This window comes from Echiichthys vipera (genome assembly GCF_963691815.1).
Source record: "Echiichthys vipera genome assembly, chromosome: 19".
In the NCBI taxonomy this organism is placed as follows: Eukaryota; Metazoa; Chordata; class Actinopteri; order Perciformes; family Trachinidae; genus Echiichthys; species Echiichthys vipera.
The window spans coordinates 16652383-16673788 of record NC_139844.1 but is presented as its reverse complement, the minus strand read 5'-3'; the positions used below and the strand labels follow the sequence as shown (position 1 = coordinate 16673788).

At 40.9% G+C, this 21406-nt stretch overlaps 1 protein-coding gene across 1 annotated transcript in view; it reads right to left on the bottom strand.

The window, feature by feature from the left end:
• Positions 1-21406, bottom strand: part of mettl24 (methyltransferase like 24) — a 33681-nt gene that overhangs the window by 5795 nt on the left and 6480 nt on the right. Inside the window, exons 2-4 of the mRNA XM_083934376.1 lie at positions 9471-9569; positions 6012-6145; positions 741-966 (exon numbers count right to left, since the gene is read on the bottom strand). Coding sequence (XP_083790502.1) covers positions 741-966; positions 6012-6145; positions 9471-9569 — 459 coding nt within the window. The remainder of the gene's footprint in view (positions 1-740; positions 967-6011; positions 6146-9470; positions 9570-21406) is intronic.

Below are 21406 nucleotides of genomic sequence, written 5' to 3'. Positions count from 1 at the left end.
CTGATGAAAGTAATAGCACATAAACAGCACATTTTTCCACTGAAATTGACTGATTTTTTACACACAAGTTTCTTATGCCATTTTAATATTCTGCAAGATATTATAATCACATAAAAGGGGGCTTTAATTAAACCCAGACATTAATTTAGCAGACTGTAAATGATCTACCTGTATTATATATTTATCTGTAATTGCTACAGCTACATTTCCCTCTCATTGGCACGAGAAAAGAGCCTGAGCTGTCTTCATAAACTGTAAGATTAGCTTGGCTTCTTTGACCTTGAATTATCATTCAGCCTGTTCCTAAACAGGCATGTTTGCCGGATCTATACCTGTGTTTATTAGTATGCATGCTATCAGTGGGCTTGGTGTGTGTGTACATGATTGATCTTATATGCAGATCCCTATCTGATGAGGTGGAATACAATCCCTGGGGGGTTGTGAAGAGGTAACATTCAGCATGATAATATTTAAAGGAGGAAAACCATATTATATATGTGTGTTTATTCACCTGGAGCCTGAGACAGATAATAAATCATGATGAGCTGTATTATGTTGGGATGCACAGGAAGGGGCCTGTGTTTGCATGCATGGAGCATATAGTAAGTGAATACTCAAGCTGACTCAGAACAAAAAATCCCTTTCACATGGTTCCAGGTGATTTCATAATGGCAGAATCCTTCATAAACTTATATCATAGCCAGAGACCAATCTCTCTTACAGTAGGCTCTACCTCTTACCTGTCTGTGTCCAAAGTCATTAAGGATGGTGGCCAGTTTCTTTGTGTTGGCATACTGACGCTGGGCGACAATGACTGGGTTAGGATCCCTCCAGTCTACGGAGAGCCGATGAAGCCACATGTCAGCCGACTGCATGTGAGGCTGCTTCAGACTGGGATCAAAGCAGTGGACCTCACATCCTGCCCTTGCGAGAGAACGCTCCAGGGACCGATCATCCACACCCAACCTGTAGCCCACACAGCACAAGACAATCAGGTAATATACTTTCAATACGTTCTTAGTACAAGCTAAAATATGTTGAAAATAGTGTGAAAGCTAACATTGAGTGTCTGTCCAACTCAAATGGTGCGTAATTTCCAGCTCCGACTTCGAACTTCTGAGGTAAATGGAATGCAGCATAAATGCTAACACTGGTATAGAAACATGCACTCAGTAGCTAAGATACTGGTATTCAGCAGGTATAACGCTTACCATGTTTACCATCTTAGTTTAATGTGTTTTGCTATTTAGCACTAAACACAAATTACAGCCGAGGCTGATGGGTATGCCATTAGTTTTACACATATTTGGTCATAAACCAGAAAAATGGACAAATTCAAATGTTGACCTCATGGTGGCATTAGGTGAAAAATTGGGAAAAGTAAACACCAAAGTTATTACAACTCCTCCTGACAGGAACATTAATATCTTTCCCAAATTTCATGAAGATCCATCCAATAGTTGAGAAAACATTTCACTCAAAAACCCAAATGTCAGCCTCATGGTGAAGCTAAAGCAACCCATGTATAAGTGAAAACTTTGACCTGCTGGTGACGCTGCTGGTCGTGATAGTAAAGTCTTGCTGAAGTGATGATACCTGTGTGTGTTTTTGTTGCGTTTCATACTGGGGTGTATCGTTGCTCACATGAGCACTTTGTCACTCACCTTTGACTACCGTACATGTTACTTCTGAAATGAGGGACTCAAAGCAATATTAGGGCTTCCTGTTTAGCTCCAATGTAAACTGAGCTAAAACTTTAACACTGACATGTACTGTAATACTGGTTGCTGAAGAGAAAACATTTGATCAAAAACGCAATGACCTTTTTGTGACAAGAAGCAGCAGAGCTTACAACACACGTGGTCTTAATGTTGAGGAACGTCAGCACAAACACATGTCAAATACCATTAAGGATCACTGGATAATAAAATGTCACACAGAGATTCAGACAAGCTGCATATCAAACACCACAGAGTTGCTGTGATCCCGACTTCACCTGCCCGCTTAAAAGCCAAGAAATCAATAATACAAAAAACCAAGACTACTTCTCCATTTTGATGTGTAAATCCAAGTAGACAGACACATATCATCACTGTATTTCTCTCTCTTTCATGCTTCTCCTTTTCGCCCCGTCTCTGTCACTGTCTCTGAATTCCCTCCAGTCTAGTTTGTGCTGCGGCTGTGTTCTGTAATTTCACAGTACACATCTTTTACAGATGAGGCACTGGGTCTCCAGATGCCTCCCACTGGCAGAGAAGGATGAGAGATGAGTGTATGGGAGAGATTGAGATGTAACTAGACATCTCTTTTTATCGCACTAAATATTTCAAATGCTTCATTGAGAGTTTCTGAATCACAGCGCATCAGAAGCACTTCTGGATGACAGTGCTGATAAAGGAGGGTATCTACCAACTGGGATAGCTCTCTCATAAGAGAGTGCAGGACTGGTAACCCTCTGTTGGCCTGCAATGTCATGGCAACCAGATGTGAAGATGTGGTGAAGAGGTGTGATGGGTCACGAACACCAAATGGATTGTAGAGCTGATAAACAGAGCCTTAAGTCCGCCTGTCCTTGCACTGAACTATTACTGTATGTCAACAGCCTGTCTGGATGTTATGAACTTCGGCGGCGAGACTAGTTCACAAAAGCCAGGTGGACAGGGAAACTATCTGCTGTCTGATAGTCTCTTTCCCTTCAAATTCTCCATTCTATCTTTCTTCCTTTGTCTTTACATCTTCTCTTATTTTTTGTTCCCTTTGTTTTAAATACCATGATGTTCTCAAAAACGTCTGTCTCCATGACCACCCTCATCCTCTTAACATTAACATGTGCATGATTTAATTTATTTGATTAAATTAGCCTTTATTTAACCAGGTTTGTCCCATGACATCAAAGATTTCTTTTACAAGGGAGACCTGGCCAAGAATAGCAGAAACACTGTTCCAACATAAAATCACATAGAAAACATTTTCCATGCAGCAGCTGCAGAAAAAACGTCTTTCCCATTCAATTTTGACTTTAGGAACAAATGTCTTGCCAGCAGAGATATTAAGTTTCACGGTGCAAATTTAAAAGAGAAGATAAACAGGTAGGAATTTTACCAAGAGTAGCTTTATAAATGAAGACATACCAACGACTTAGGCGACATGCACATAAGGCAGGCGGATTCTTCAACACAATGGTGAGTGAGACATCCACAGTTTGTAATAAATGTCAGAGCTCCATGAGACACACTATCCAGCATGTGAAGACAGTGAGCCGAGGCATTTATAGACAACACATCACCATAATCAATGACAGGTAAAAAGGTAGACTCCACCAATTTCCGTTTTGCACCCAAAAAAAGTAAGAATTGTTCATGAAATAAAATCCAAGAAGAAGTTTCAGCTTTTGTGCAACATACTGGATATGTGCCTTAAAAGAAATGTGGTCATCAATTAAAAGGGCAGGTTCGGGATATCTAAATGTGTATTTGCATTTTCTGGATCCTGCCTTGAATGACACACACAGACAAACATACCTTATGCGTTTTGGGCTACAGTAAACGGTAAAGCCTTGGCTTCATTCAACTATACATGCCAGCACCTACGGTTAGCTCAGTTACTGAAATAAATGAACACTGAAGACAATGACATCCTCCCTCACTGAAACGCTTGGATTGCTGACAAAATAGTTATTAATCACAGCAGTCACAATTCTTATTATTATTGCCTTATTTGGCTTTGGAGGGAACTTCAGCCAAAGAGGATAAAGGGGCTATACTGTGATGGTTTAAGTGCAGCAAATGAGTGAATGCACAACTTTCAGTGCTTGCTTTGCTTGGCCCTACTGTAGGCTGTTTTTTATGACAATGCATGATTCATCTTTCTTAGACAGGCTTTAAGCATCTGCACTGTTACTGTGTGAGAAGATAAAATAATATATGATCAAAAAAGATTGAAACTAGTAGTAGAGGAGGAAGATGTAGGATGAGAGAGAAAAGACAGAGTATGAGAGGTGAAAGGTGGATAACTGGTCTTTCATGTGGAAAAAACATCCTGCAACCCCCCCTCCACTCCACACTCTCCCCATCCACCACCATGTGACAGACCAATCAGAAAACAGCTGCTCATCCTGCCCAGGCACGACCGTCCACGGCTCGTTAAACTGCATGTTAATGAGACGTATCAACTGTAGACCCCCCGAAAAAAACATATGTACACAAGAGTACAGACACAATTGTACATAGTCAGTAATTCACTGAATTCAATGTTGTAAACTCACTAAATATTATTTGGCATTCCAGTGTTATGAGCAGCACTGGACTGTAGGAAAGGGAGAGAGTTTTGCGAGTCTCCTGTACAGCAGAGCAGTAGTCTCCTGGGAATAGGATACTCAGCATATCTGGCATAGATTCAAGAGTATGACCATGGAGTCTGTGTGTGTGTGTGTGTGTGTGTGTGTGTGTGTGTGTGTGTGTGTGTGTGTGTGTGTGTGTGTGTGTGTGTGTGTGTGTGTGTGTGTGTGTGTGTGTGTGTGTGTGCGTGCGTGCGTGCGTGTGTATGACTCTAGGTCAGATAGGGGACACAAACTCTTATACTGGCCTCTTAGGACTTTTTTTTGTTACTCATGACGTTCCTGTTTCTCATAGAATTTCGTTTTTTAGGTCGACTTACTGTTGTTGCATTAGCCAGAGTTAAGGGTCGACTAAGCGTGAATTGAATTCCTTCCGGAGGTCTTAAGGGATCAGTTAGATAGAAGGAAAAATGGTAATGTGGCTTTCGATGACGTTAAAAGTCAGAACTGAGTCACATTTTCCCGAGCTGATATTCAGGTCAAATGTTCAAATGTTTGCATAAATCACTGAGAGGACGCATAATATTCTTTTTATTCTGGGTGCATGTCCTTGTAGCTCTTCCGCACGAGTGCCTTTCCCATCAGTCATCCAGAGGATATCAGATGTGTTTTCCTCCAATCTCTCCGTTTGACCCCTGACCACTTCTCCATGGAAAGGCAAGAAGCCAGAAAAAGCAGCCCCCCCGAAACCCACACACCCACACCCCACCCACTTCCATTTCAGATCATATCTGTGCTCTGTCTACCTTGATGCCAGCACACCTGTTCCGTCTCTCAACAGTCAACTTAATAAGCTCCCTCTCTCATGCAGAAAAATCCCTTTAGACCTCTGCAGCACATCAGCACAGCAGAGTCCCAGCAGGGCAGAAACCGGGTCAAGCTGATCCACAATACAAAGCCAACTGGGATTGACTTTCCAATCTTAAAATGGTCAAATGCCTTGGTGACTCTATTCAAGATTACTTGCCACTCGAGGAGAGGAAGCAGAGGTGGAGTGTATGTGACGCTCCAGGTAGATGTTGGAGGTACAGTTAAGGCAGACAGAGGATTATCTTTACTCTTCTTACAGTGTCACAAAGCAAATTAAATATTTGAGAATACTGGGATAACCACACATAGAAAAAGGAACCTAACTGAACCCTAAAAAGTCAATATTTCTATTTTGACAGAGAAAGACAGAACCTGAATAAATATAGGCTCAGTGACAAATTTGTCACTCAAATAGGACATAAAAAGACCACCAGAAGACGTGGAGACAGAGATGGTCCTCTTCTATTTTGCGGAAAATAGCCTTCATTATTTGATGAAATTGTGATAACAAACCTAGAAAAAAATCTAGATTGTTATGGGTGAAGAGCGGCAATTGTGACTAGATATATCACAGCCCGTCACAGCACCAGATGCTCCGAGAAACAGTCCCATCTGCAGATACCTCACTGTCTGTAAATTAATGTTGTGAATAGTCCCGTTGCTCAACGGATGCAGTACATGACAGCAGGTCCCAAAGCAAGTGTACAGACTGTAGATGTTCTTTTTGTGAAAGTGATTATAATTAGGACTAGACCTATGTTAGAATAAAGGTTAATGCTTGACATGTGGTGGTGAGGGTTAAGATTCGGATTAGGGAATGAATGTTTTCAGTGGAAGGCATGAGTATGCTTTTGTCTTTACACACCCAAAAGAGTAAACTCTGCAGTGTTTGCTTTGTATTCTGTGGGTCAGGCTGTACTTGGGGTCCAGACATGCAGCCCAGGCACTTTTGGTCTCGTCCTGAACAGCTTCCTCACCGACCAATGATGCACATGACACCTGAAGACACAAGAACACACACATATTGTAACAGCCAATTCCGATATTGTTAAGAGTCTCTTGTCAAGGTTAAGTTGTGTTCATTGCTTTAACTGCAAGTCCTGTACTGTAAATGTATTGTAATCTGGACAAAAACAAGCACTATATTGTACAGTGAATGGCATTTCCATTATAGGAATGTGTTTTACAGACTTTTGACTTTGTACAGTATTAACACATGAGACAACCTGGCCTAAAATCTCAAGGACTCACAATTCAAGGCCACATATGTGGCATGTATCACTCACTTGGCAGCTCGGCTGACACTCTCTGAGCTGTCCCGATGTGATGAACATCTTTTCCTCAAACTATCTTCACACAAATGCTATAAATCATTGGAGACTGCTCCTGAATTTGACCCTGGGCTAGTGTGTGTTTGGGCCGCAGTGTTGAACTACAATATGCATACTATTCATCATGACGCGCAGCTGGATGGATGCTCTCAGCGGTAGAGTGAGAGAACAGGGCAATGACAGAAAGATGATAAACAAGGGGGAGATTTAAGTTATTCCAAGAATATTCCAATAGTTCCAACAGTGAGTGCAGGTATGTAGGTTTGATTTATTAAGTCAGTGCATTTATGTGAGTGGCCGTATAAAGCATGCACCTGCATAAACTGTGTACATACACAGCGCAAACGTGTGTGTGTGCATGTCAGCGTGTTGGTTGTATGTACATCTACAGTTTCACAAGTGACAAAGCTTTGATGTGGGACCTGCTGCTCAGATGATTGCTGTCTGCTTTCTTTAAGCTCCGTCTGCTGTAGAAATTCTGTTTGCAAAGGAAGGACCAATATTGGCTCAGACACAATGATATGAAGCATAAATTCATGGTTCTACCGTACACAATTCAAGTCTAAACAAGATTGCATGTGTATAAGTGTGTGTGCGTGTGCTTGTGCGTGTGCATGTGCGTGTGTGTGTGTGTGGTGTGTGTACACCTGTGTTATTATTTGTATTTTCTAGTCTAACACTTAAAGCTTTCAGAGTTCATTCAGGTTAATTGGAAATGAGGCCTGAGCAAAAATGTTTTTCCGCTATGTACACATGAAATGAAAGTATTGTAGAAGGGATACATTTTTAGTGCTTTTCCAAACATTTTCTAATGCCAGGGAACAATAAGTACTGTAGGCCAACCCCTCATAAAATAGCATCTATTCTTTACTAAAGTTGGTATTTGAAACTTTAATTTGTGAACGTTAACATTCTAAGGCCAATGCCAGAGTTCCTTTGCAAAGTGAGTTTGATTTTTACAGCTTCAAAATAACCTCTAACCACCCAGCGGGTGATGGTGTCTTTCACAGTTCCGTACCAGGTCCTCTCTAATCAGAGCGTTCAGTGACAGGTCAGGAAGGAAAGGACCGACTAAATCAACTTCAGTGTCACTTGATGAAGTCCCCCAATGTAATCTTAGCTGCAAAGGGCACAGGGATAGTATTGCACATGTGGTTGGCACAGTAATTTATTTAAATGAATATGGAAAACGCTTCATTTTGCCCGTCATTGTTAATGTGTTCCAGCTGAAAGCATTCATCAGCACACAATGTAGTGTGCAATGAAATGCAAAATCACTGTTGATTATTTTGCCGCAAACTTATCAGTGGCGTTGAACTGCTGAACACTAACTCCTTCACTGAATACTGAGCTGTATAAATTGACCTGTTACTACACACATTCTAATAAATGAATAGTAGCTTCTTATCGTTGTAAAGGAAAAAATACCCCACAATACATTTCATCTTATCTGTGTGTGTGTGTGTGTGTGTGTGTGTGTGTGTGTGTGTGTGTGTGTGTGTGTGTGTGTGCGTGTGTGTGTGTGTGTGTGTGTGTGTGTGTGCGTATGTGTGCGTGCGTGTGTGTGTTGGTGCACAAATGCATGCACCATACACTGACTTCTATTGATTGGACGGTTGTGTCGCAAACCATCTCTCTCAGTAACAGCTCCACCAGGCACTGTGTCAGTCAGCATTACAGCGGAGGAGGCTGCTATGCCCCCTCTAACTCCCTCCACCCTCGCCTGTCACTGTGTATGATGGACAGTTCCCTTCAACAGCTTCCCAGAAACACACTTACACAGACACACTCATACAATCTCTTTCTCTCTGTTCTTGTCCTTGTCTTCCTTTCACAGACGCAAATATGCACAAGTTGCACACACATGTACCCACACACACCCACACCCACACACACACACACCCACACACACAGACACATGCCGGGGCTAATTCATTATGAGCTGAATGTCTGCTTTGCAAAAGATATATAACATTTGCTTAGTCATTTAGAGTGGAGTACTCTGTGTTCTCACTAAATTGTGTGAGGGAAAAAGATAAGATGCTGATTTATCCCCAATCCAATTTCATTACAATAAAAGCCGCAGCACCCTTATGTTTCGGACAGTGAAAATGAAACTGCATCTTTGCATTACCTTCACAAGAGGGACAAGAGCACATCATTTTCAGGCTTTCTAAATTCCTCAATGTTTCTCAAATTATTATGCTGAACATCTTAATTGATTTGTGGCAATTGAATACTGATATAAACAAACATTCAAACCACAACATCTCATTGATTAAATACGAATAGAGGGGCTGTGAGATCCATCTGTATGATAATCAATAGAGTAATGAATTGCTGTGGAGCGAGGCTAATACTCTCCAGCTGAGCTGAATGTGAAAGAGGTTTCAGTGTAGCTCAGTCATGGGCTGATAGATACATGCTCGCTCTGATATACTTTACAAAACAAAGAGTTGTCAAAATAATGTACTCCCTGGTTCTCAATAGCAACAACTACTCCCACTATCCGTCTTTACTCCTTAAGTACGACCTTAGTGCTACATTACGCATCTGGTTGCAGCTTGCAGTAAAGCATCAAGTACAGCCGATATCATGAATAAAACACACGAACAAGTTCCCACATAAACAATAGAGCAGCTAGGGACTTGTAGGTCCGAATCAAACTCGACTAAATGCGCAGCTCTTGTTTAAAAACAATATTTTTTGTACCCTGCAGCCATGTTTAGATTCTTTATCTTAAAAATGTGGCAAGAATCTCATAATACTGTTACATCTTCATATCTGCTCTGCAAATATTCCATATCAGATTGTGCTGTAATCATCCTGTACTGTATTTGGGCAGTCAGCTTTAAAAGGACATGTACTTGCTACAGTGACGTTCCATCACTGCAGATTTTAATATTGTACATGTTCCCTTACAAATACCTCAAATATATACAAACAGGAACTTGTTTTAAATACCTGTAAGAATTCAAACAATGAAGACTCACTTGTGGTGTTGTGATGTAGTTGAGGAATCTTTTTGCTTCATCCTCCAGAGAATGACTCTCACCGGCCCAGGGCTCCAAGTCTATATGCCACCGAGGAGTCTGTAGTGGAGCATGCACACACACACACACACACACACACACACACACACACACACACACACACACACACACACACACACACACACACACACACACACACACACACACACACACACACACACACACACACACACACACACACACACACACACACACACAACCACACATACGTGATCATTAATAATAAAAAAGAACATGAAAATTGACAATTAACTAACATCAAAGTAGGCCCCTCAAAAGAAATCCAGTGCAAGGACAACAACAAAGGAAGCTTTATTCTTGCAGGTATTATAACCCACTTGTGTAAAGCTACTGATGGAACTAGGTCACAATGTGCTCAGTGGAGGATTTTTCCCCCACCTATGTGTTAGTGACAAATAAACTGCTAAAGTTCGTTTCCATTGTTATTCTAGTAAAATGGGGGCTGCTATGCATGCTCTTGCATTGTGTGCTGCAACGTACATACATATATATATATATATACTTTTGAAAGTCCAGCTGTGGACACTGGAAAACACAGTGCTGCTGTGTGATCACATTCCTGAAACCTGGCAGAGCTCTGCTTCATTTCTACAGGAATGTGTCTGTTTATGATTAGAGGAGAGGCAGTGAGATGGAGAGAGAAGAAAGAGAGGATCAGAGCTGCGATCATGCATTTGCTGGTTGCACAATCATTACTTGGGTCAAACACCGTGGCCAAATGTTCATTAGCAGCCCCTGTATAGATACTCCTGTGTGATTTCACGACAGAGTGCTTCCCTGTCTGGGACGTGCCTGCCTTTGTCAGTGTTTTATGGGCACTGACGTTTATTTTCAGATTTTCCATGGTAATGCACAGATAATTTTTTTTGGCTTAGCAAAGAGGATCATGTTTGGGTTTGTTCGATGCTGTGGGCACATCCGGTGAGCAATCTGCAAATGGCACTATGGCGACATCGAGTCTGTTTAGGAAAATAATCTTGTGTTGGAATTCACACCCTTGTCTCCGTGCCTCTTCTTCTTTCCCTCTCTCTACTCACAGTTATGCCCTCCAGTTTAGCTTTGTAATTGCAGGCTCCACACACTGGACGTCATAGCTCAGACACTTGTGCTTTACAATCACACTGTTGTATTCAACAAAAGTGCCGTTTGTCTGATTTGATATTTGATATTGCGTAGGTCAACTTTCATATTTAATTTGTGTAAGTAGTTTAATTATTTACATTCACGCAACATTCTTACATACTGTATAATTCAATTCAATCTTCAACAGTACAAAATCTGAGAAAAAGATGCTGCCAAAACATCACATATACACAGGTATGTGGACTTTAAATACACACGTGCACACACACACTGACACTTTTACACACTTCACATCAATGTAAACACATGCATCTATCTACTAATGCATTTTCTCTGACAGGGCTGTCTTTTATTCCTCAGTGTATATGTATAAAAACACACTTGTGCGCTCACGTACAATCTCATACATGTGCACTTGACTGTATATGTACATGCACATAAAGGCTGCAGAGCCGGATCCACCCAACACTATTCACTTTTTGGCATTCAGCCTTTTATCGATTTGCGACGTGTCAAAACATCTGACTGTTTGCCGTGCCTCCTCTCTCCATCATGTCATCCGTCTATTTCCTTTTCTCTCCTTCCTCCTTTGGCTCTAACGCTGTCTTTTTTCTTTCTCTGCATTGTTTCACTCTGTCTTTCTTCCTCCCTCTCTCTCTCTCTCTCTCTCTCTCCCCCTGTGTTTAAAATGATTGCACTTGTGATGCATGATCAACATAATTACCATGCAGGACAAATAGAGTGATGGATGTGCACCAGTGGGTTTCAGTCTACAGGCTTTGTTTTTCCACAGTTTGATAATTCTGATTTGCCTTTCACATGAGCGGGCTACAGACTTACCTTTGGACAATACATTACAGCTTAATGCTCTTGCTAACCATTGTACACACAACAGAGACCTATATCAAATAGATCTAAAAAGATTATATTTAAAATTAATTAAAGGACTATATATTATGTACTTATTTTGTAATCTTTTTTTTTTCTGATTTTGACCTATGACCTATATCTGCCTTCACAGATCCAGATCTTTGCACAGAAATATTTCTTGCAAAGGCCGAAATTGGACAAAACATCCCTGACTAAAAGAAACAGAAATATCAGTTCAGATGAACATTGCTCCAAAAATGCAGTAGTGAGACCAGGAGATGTTTGCCGCGACACAAAAACTGCATTTCAAATTAGAAGTCTGTTATCTATGCATAGACAAATAACATCTACCTTTCTGCAAAGCTCAGCTATCGGCCCCACACATCAGACTGGTACAGGTTGGAACAGGACTGCTGATCAGAGGCTAGATATTTGGGACAATGGACCTACAGGGAGGTTGCAGGGTATAAGGTGTGGTTGAATCATGGGTTGAATAGGAAGAAAAAGGGTAAAAGAGGAGACGAAAAGGACAAAGTGAGGGTCGAAATGACACACATATACAGAGGAGGTGTACATCCAAGTTTCTTCTTTAAAGACTAAAAAGCGGCAGTTGACTCAAGTCAGGTTTTTAATAAAAATCCTTTGGGTCTGCAATTATTTTCTCTTCAATTCAAGAAGTTATTTGGTGAAAAATAAATCCATCCTTTATCTAACGATTTTGTTACTGCGCTAAAACTGAGACCCAAAATAAAGATTTTGTGTGCCCACGTACGTGTTATACTATACATGTCTATCAGCACTTACTAAGTGCGCAGTCATCACTTAGCAGTGATGAGATTAGTGTTAAGCCCTGTGTTCAGTCAGGCAACAAGTCATCAGTGCCTCGGGGACAGCAGAGGTAAGCAGTGTTAATAACAAACACACAGAACATCACTCAGAACTGTCGAGCCTCAGCTGTTTGACCTTAATCCCATGACATTAGATATGACAACACTCTCAGTATGAGCATTTCAGGTAGTTGCCTTGACATGGACAACAAAGGAAATTAATGATTAGGTTGGTATGATAACACTGGGAAACAGAAAAGGCAAAATCTTCTGAAAGAAAGTTGCATGCTGAAAAATTGCACTTGCACAGCTTTTTAAAATGTGTTCTTGCTGCTGAAAATTGAAAAGTTGAAGTTTAAATGTGAATGCTGAGTGGACCTGAAGACTCTGTTTTACCTCCAAAACAAACATACTGTGTGCTCACAGCTGAGAATTGGCACTTACAACACATACAACAAGTTATCAGTTTTAGTAAAAGCACTGAACGAAGTTGAAGTGTAAGCGCTGAGTGAAGTTCAAGTATCAGTTGAAGTGAAAGTCCCAGAGGGAGTTAAAGATTGAAGTTGAAGGGCAGGTGATGAATTGAGCTGGAATGGTCCATTAAAGTGGAACACAGTGCCACTTCAGTTCAAATCTCTGTTTCCACCAAGCAGTCCTGGTTCAGTTCATTACACATTAGAAAGGCTATTTTTGCGTTTCCATTGTCAAAAGCTATGTATGGTACATAATAACAGAATACTCCGTTCCTGCTCTTTTTTATTTTTTCCCCTCTGTTGAGGTTCCTAGCACACTGATGATGATAATGATGATTATGATGTTTAGGGTTCATGTCTGTACAGGTTACTAACGCAAATAAAAAAAGATGAATAACTGAATTCATCTGAAGACAGAGTTAACAGAACTAATACTACCTCAGGGGCAATATACCTGAATTGTATTCTATTATTCTTTTATACTGATCAATTGTTGCCTTTCCTTTTCATTTTATTTCTTGAGTATTTAAAAAAAAATATATATATATTTTAATATATAAACATCCTTGTCCCCTTTTTGATCGCTCTGTTATGGGGTCTTTCAGCATGGTCTGTATGTCTTAATGGAGCTTGGTGTGTTGGCCTATCTGTGTCTCTCAGCCTGGAGTGAGAGAATTGTGAGCAGCCAGGCCAAGCTTGAATAATCCCCCGGGGAGAAGAGGATGGATGGATGGACGAGATGACTGGATAAAACAAGAGAGGACTGTCTGCCAGAACAATGAATGCGGGTGAGAAGAAGGGAGGAGTGGTGGAAGGTAAAGGGGGAGATGGACTTGAAAATTCAGGAGGAGAAAATGTACCTCACTGTGTGAATGAAGAAGAGTTCTACACTTGTACATGGATTTCCACCAAGAAAAAAAAAGCATAAAGATCGATAACAGTGTGGTGAGAGCATCTCTAAGGACACGGCCTAATCAGTGCTCGAGTAAACAAACCGGTGTATCAAGGTGAGCTGTGTCTGCCCATTTGGAAACCATAAAGGCCACGGACGGCGTGCTGCCAAGTCAACCCCGTCTGTTGGTAAAATACCAAGGTGGTTGAGTGTGAGACCCGGTGCTCATTTTTTTTGTGATTGCTCTCAGCATATTCAAGATGCTTCAGAAAAATACCACCAAGCAGTGCAGTCAAGATGTCAAAGCTTTCAACAGCTTGTGCAATATTATTTTAACCCTGTGGCGTGTCTTGAAGTTAGGAAGTGTTCTTTGACAGGCTGTATTTTCCTGACAGCTTGGGTAACAACTCAACAGAACCTCTGTGTCAAATGAAGGTCATGCATGCGTTGGACAAGTGGGCAGACAGAGAAGTTGTGGTTTAATGAAACAACAGGTGGCTGATTCACATTAGCCTCCCTCTGAGTTCTAGGAGTTGGTGAGCTCAGCAGAGAGACGATATGAGACACTAATGCTCCAGGGGGCTGTGCAAATGCGATACAGGGGAAAATGAAGAATGATGCTCTTTTTCTTCTGTGATCCTCAGAACTTTGGTGCAATGTGACATTTATCACAAGGTGAGGAGCTATCAGACAGGATTGTCAACTATTTATACTCCGTTTACATCTTCAGTCTGACACCACCTTGCACTCTAACCAACTTCCATGGCTGAGGAGAATTCAGTGTCCTCTAACCGAACTAGCTTACTCAGACTCAGACTGGCTAACTTCCGGTTTAATCTTACGCTTACTTGAACGGGGATAAAATAATTAAACCATGCGGCTCTTCTAGACTTTCCAAATGTTATTGGACCAAAAGGATCATATTCTGATAGTCAAACAAGTCATTTTTGCTTGTGGTTGTTACACTCAAAGCAAGTTATCCACCGTTTTGGAGACCCAACAGTAGCAATGGAGTAGGCTACGGCAGAGCCTATGATGTGAGTGCTAGTTTAACTAACTTGGTTGCGATTGGCCAGTGAGTGCTGTCTATGTAATCACACAACTTGACAATGGCGTTAGTCCTACCCATGGAACTGATTAGCTAATCGTTCCTCCAATACTTGCATAACTGGATTGAAAGACAGGTGAACAGTTGGTGGATATTTCACCTGATCGTTAATACTTGATAAAGATGAGGAAGGATGTTTTGGTCTTCTCCATTACGTAATGATTAGTCTGCCTGCCAGAAATGAAATGATAACAACATAAGATAAGATTTTGTTGTCCTCATTGTTGTCAACAGACTTTAAGGATGCTGTGCTCAACGTTTGCACACCACAAGTAAAAGCTTTCATTGTACGTTGAATGCATATTGTTTTATATTAGTTGGTGATGGAACAAACATTGAGAATTATGATATTAAGAGCATAATAAAAAGTGTATATTATTGAAAAGATTTTAGTGTATAATACATAAAGGATAATCACAAAGACTCAGCCTTACTAAGCTCTACTGTTCCGACTAATCTGGGGTACTGGCAGTCAGACCAGACCCAGCTGTCTCCACTTCCTGCAGTGTCATCTCTATTCCCCTGGCAGGCCTGGCTCAGCGGCCGATCCTAGCTCACTGCCAGAGTACAGTGAGAGACAGAGACGGTATAACAGAATTAAAGTTGAGGATTACACTGATCTTTTTTAATAAAGGCAGTAATCTCGGAAGAATTTAGCCCCAGTCTCAAAGGCAGAGTGAAGCTGTGGAAGAAGCCTGTGGAGGAGTGGAGATATATGAGCAGGGGGACGGAGGTTACGTTTATGTGTGTGTCTGTGTGCATGTATGTGTGAAAGAGAAATTCAAGGTTAAGACACAGATGGTGTAGATGGAGGATGAAGAGATTGTTCTCCTCTCTGTGCTGTTTTTTACTTTGTAGGAGGAATCCAACAAACCCACATCTGGTATGCATTTACCAGAGAAAGAGAGAGTTAGAAAATGGCGGAAACAATCCTAGAAATGTTCATAGTACGGTGGTGGAGTTGAATTAACCTCTGAATATTATTCAACATTGGCTTTGCATTCATGCGCCACACACATCTGTTACATTACAGCACACACACACACACACACACTCTCCTTCATTCTGCACGATACTTGGCAGTAGCAGTATCTGCCCACGTGCCATAAATTAAAGCTGATCTAAAAGCAGCGCAAGCCCATTCTAGCTCAGCACTTTGTGTCATCTTCTACATGGCAGCCTTATTTAATGTCCATCTAGCTTAAATCAAAGCTGATCTGTGAGCAGTACTTTACCATCTTTTCCACCATCTTAATGCAAAGCATTAGCTATCTGCCCACGTAAACAGTATAAAGTCTAGAGCTTCTCCAAAGACAGTGAATGGGAGATAGATTTTTGTGGGCCCATTTCGGGTTTTTTTATACCCAAATGAGCTTAGTTATGTTTGAAATTCTATAATAACATGCTATTAAGTAGGCTTAAACAGTGAGATGTTTTAGTATGTCTTAAACCTTAGTATGAAACCAATAGAAAGATTATTTCATAGTATTTACAGTGAAATATTACAATATGCAAACACTGGACACCAGCAACACTGGTTTTCCCACAATGCAATACAGTCATATCAACAACGTTTTGTCACTTGGGACCGTTTGACAAGTTGCTTTCCTTTTCAAGTAATTTAAAAAGTATCTGGTGACGCCAGTAGAGCTGAGAATGGCATAGTTTACCATGCGTCTATCAGGAAGTGACGTGGTTATTCCAGCTGAGTGCTTTCGATACTACTTTTTATTTAAACAAACGTTGAACAATAGTATACATGATGAGTATATAATGCATACAAAGCGACTTAAGACTCAACCCTTTATTCTACTGTAGTGTTCTCCGTTGTGAAACAGAATATGTACCAACTCAGAAAATTATCCTTGGTGCTCTCAGTATCATCTATAACATATTTCACAACTTGTCGTCTATGGAGCAGTTCCACACTTAATACTTGATACATCACAAATTTGAATTTTAGTACCAATATATTTGGACTGTCTTAGACCATGGAAATAACATGTATACATTTTGAAACTGCATTGTTCCCCTTTAAGTTGCAAGGACAAAACTCTCAGAAAACTGAATAGAAAAATAAATAAATAATAATGCAAGAGGCAATCAGTGCTGCTCCATTCAATAGTGCAAATTAAAAACAGCTTCCAGCTTCCAGCTTCCATGCTGTTGTGATTGCTGCCCATTTCCAGCACTGCCTTTACATTGAATGGCAAGGGTAAACAAAGACAGCCATTTGTGCACTCCGCATTAAAAGAGTGTGATGGAAAGGCATTTAAAAGTAAGACTGTGCAGACAGCAGTTGTCATTTAAAGCAAGGTATTACAAGTACATGGTATGCATGTAGCTGATAAAACCACGACAACATAAATATCTGTGTAGCTTTTGCTGTAAACATGATCTAAAATTACAGTTGTTAACGGCCTTGTAAAATATACCAAATACTGCTCACTGCTGTGTGTGGTTTTAAAAGGAAAGTCAGCTGTGTATGGTTTGGTTTGAAGCTTTCCATCAGTTTTGTGTGGTTTCCAGTTAGCAACAAGGAACAGATGCTCTTATCACATACACACACATGGATTCACACATACACAAACACGAATACACAGTGACTTGTCATGGCACATGCTGTCAACTTAAATATCTGTAGGAATGGCTGTTGCCTTGGAAACACACTCCCCTTCCATTCACATCATGGTTACCTCACTCATGCACTCATTCATGAATGCATGCAGGCATACAGATGCTCCTATTCATCACAACATGTATTGAAATGTTTATCTAGGCGTAGGAGTTGCTTGGACAAAAGGTGACACCAGGGAAAACACATCAGTGTCTGATTCGATCATATCATGTTTGAATCAGAACCCTCTTGGCCAGCTCCTCAAGAGACAGATGGGGTCTTTTTCTGATGGGGTCTTATTATTAGCAGGCTTGTGGTTAAAACTTGCATTTGTGCGTCTTGAGTGTGCACACAATGTGCCTGTCTTCCTGGACAATATCCCAGCTATGGGATCTACGTTTGATATCTAGCTAGGAAGAGCAGGGAGCCCACTGAGAGCCATATGATGTTCACTTCCTGAGATGGACAAACACCGAGAGTGAAGTGAGATGGACAAAGACAGGCAGTCATTTTCTTTCATTACTTTCCTTGCAAGTTTGTCTGTTGTTTTGTAAATTAATATGAAAATGGAAAGTGATGGTAAGGGATGTATATTCTAGTCATTTGTGAATGCTTGTGGTTGTTTTGTGAGAATAAAGTCCTGCCAACATTATTACTAAGCAGTGGTGTCTCCACAAGCACTCACACAGCTTGTGTTTGTTTCTTATTTCATCTCCCTTTCATGTTCCTTCCTCTCCATATGTTTTCTATTCTCATTATCACTCAGTGTCAGCTACTAAATAACTACTGAAGATATAGAGCGAGAGTGAGAGACAGAGAGGCAGAGAGGCGGAAACTTTCTTTCTAAAGTGTTTTGAACATGTCTTTGAGCAACAAGAAGCTCTTTAAACAATTGTTCTTGAGGTTCACTGGCCCTCTCTGTTGCTTTTTTGGGCTAAGCGGTGTCTGTTGTCTTTGTAACCAGATTCAGGTAGCTATGATGCACGTCAAATGCTACTGAAATGGGTTCCTGCTACACAAACAAACCTTGGGCTTTTTGATGACACACAAAGTGCCGTTTGCTAGAAGCAGGTATTTATGGTGAGTGTAAGTGAGTGGTAAAGATGGGAGTGAGGGCATCCCTTTTCAGGTCAATGCACTCATTCATATCAGCCGGGAGGGAGACTGAGAACTTTCTGGAATGTTCCAGACAAGGCGTCCATGTCTGAGGGGAGTATTGTGCGATCAGGACTCGGGACTTGACAATTTGACACTGACTTTTCCCCGTGTAGTGGGAGTCTTTGTCCGATACCAGTTAGCACACACAACAGCCCCACTGTTCATTCACTCTATAACATAAAGCTCATTGAGTGGCTTCTGTTTTTCCATCTACAACATATGGTTATGATCATTTTGTTTGAGGCAGGGTTTGTATGGATCTACATTTAATAGTCAGGATCAGGAGCTTTCAGGTCTCAACTCTGAAGCCACTCTAAAGCTTTTTTCAGACAGCAAAAGTTTGTCTTAAAAACACAGTTTAATTTGAGATTCATAATGTTCCTACTTTATATACAATAGAAGTAGTTGCAGCTTCTCATCAGATACACTCTGAGCTGTTTCTCTTGTTTAAAGAGTATGTAAACCCCTTGCTAAAGGCGATTAAATAGTCATATTGCTGTAAACTTTGCAGTGAGGGGGTGATTGATTATCTGAAAGGTCTCTTTGTGCTTATTCCACCCATAACTCAGCACAGATTCAGACAGGCCGGCCTGTTTTCTTTAGTTGGACTTAGATACTAATCTGGCATTGAGCAAGCAAAGCTGTGTGCCTGTGTCAAGCTGTTTACTTCTCCAGGGTGGTTGCCGTGCATGATGCAGGGTGATGTGATGTCAGTGCAGTTATATGATCCAAAAATGTAGGAAATCACAGGGCTCACAATTCCAAACGTATGCATTTCTCCGCTGTGATTTCTGCCTGGGGTTATCACACCTACAAACTGATTATTTTTCTCTTGTTGTTGCCTATTAATAAGTACTAGAAATATGTTTCACACTCTACAGTGTATGGCAATTGCATAACCGTAAAGCAATAGTTAGATATTTGGACAATATGCTTGTTTGCTTTCTTGTCCATAGTCAGATGAGAAGAACAAAACCACTGCAATATCTGTATGTTAAATATTAAACTGGAGCCATCAGAATGTTAGCCTAGCTAGGCATTAAGACTGAAAGCATTGGGAAACAGCTAACCTTGCTCTATCCAAGAGTATAAAGAAATCTGCTGACCAGCAACTCTAAATTAACAAGCTAATCATGTTTGTCTCTGTGTTGTCGCTGTGAGGTTATCAGGCAGCCAGGAGAGACTCCAGGATGTCACCGTTCTTGGCCAAAAAAATACTTTGGCACACAACCTCCCTGTTTTGGTAAGGATTAAACAAACAGGTTAATTTAGAAGTGAGAAGGGTTCACTCTACAGGTTCTTTTAGGTAGCCAGGCTAGCTGTTTCCTTTGTTTCTGGTCTTTGTGCTAGGCTAAACTAACTGTCTCCAAGATGTAGCTTCATATATACCAGACAGATGTGAGAGTTATATCATCCTTATCATCTAACTTTGTGCAAGAAAGCAAATAAGCACATTTAATCAAATGCTTGATTAAATATGCTATTCCAATAAGGGCATGGCAGGTTCACATGGCAACTAGCTGCTGCAACCTTTTCCCCAAGCTTTATATTTACATGTTAGGCAATTAAGTGACTCAAGACAAGCTACACTGACTAATGAATTCACCATGTAAGGAATAAACACATTTTTTCTTAAACAAATGTCACGCAAAACGGCTATGCATTTTTATTGTCTTGGGGACTTTAGTGGAATCAATCAGTGTGTAAATAACCCAAGTTGGGAAGGCAACTGCACTAGGCACTGTTTGTAATGCTTGACATTTTTAGCTTAAGAACAGAGAGCTGAGTGTGACCTAGGTGACATGTCAGCTTCCCAGCCGTTGATTTCTTGTGACTCCCTGGTTCCCCAGATGCCCCAGCTGGAGGTTAAAGATGTCGGAGAACTGACTCCAGTCACACCTTTGGGATTACAGAAGTCAACCTCATTCCTTCCTAACAGCCTCTCTCTCTCTTTCCCTCTGGTGTGTCGAGGTCTTTCAGCTTTTCAAGGCATGATCAAGGTCATCAGGTTTCTGCATTAGAAATTCCACTGGGGGTCCAATACTGGCTGGCAGCGTTTGGTGCAGACAGCACAAAGGGGCATTTTCGGTTCCCGCTTCATCCCAACACGGAACTAATCAATGTTCAGGAGCAAAGTATTCATTTGTAATTGCACTGATTCGTATTTAAACAAAAGTAATTAATACTTGCCTTGCGGATAAATGAACTTGGGTCCCTTCTAATTAAAAGCAATCATTTGAATTAAAGTGCAGGCGGCTCTGCCTTATTGGTGAGTTTTGGTAGAATCAATTAACAGAATCAAATATATTCTGTTCTATCCAAACAGATTTTCAGAATTACAGACGACTCAAAGGCCATAACAGTGTTTATGTAATTCCCCTCTGCTGGATTCCTTTCATTTTCTTTGTGGATGAACAAATACAAACATCTAGTTTGCAACATCAACAGGATTGTCTCTACTAAAAGCTGCTATCTCCCTCTTTAAAACAAGATAAATGAATCAGTTATTGCATGTTGCACATATTACCTTTTCATCACTGGATGATCATTTCAGTGGGCTGTCTTAGTGTTTCATGTTATGAATTTTTCTGAAACTGGGAGGCCATCTGAAAGGATGTATGGCTCCACTTATACTCTGTTGTGATCTATGTGCCGCCTGCCTGTGGGCTTTGATGATGAGTGTGTGTGACATGTGAATGATAGCTGGCCTATCTGGGAGAAATATCTGTGTGACGCTGGAACAGGGCTCAAATCTCTGCAGCGCTCACACAGTCACAGCACTGTCACTCTGAAATGGGATGTTGTGGAGAGCAGGCAGAGAGACAAT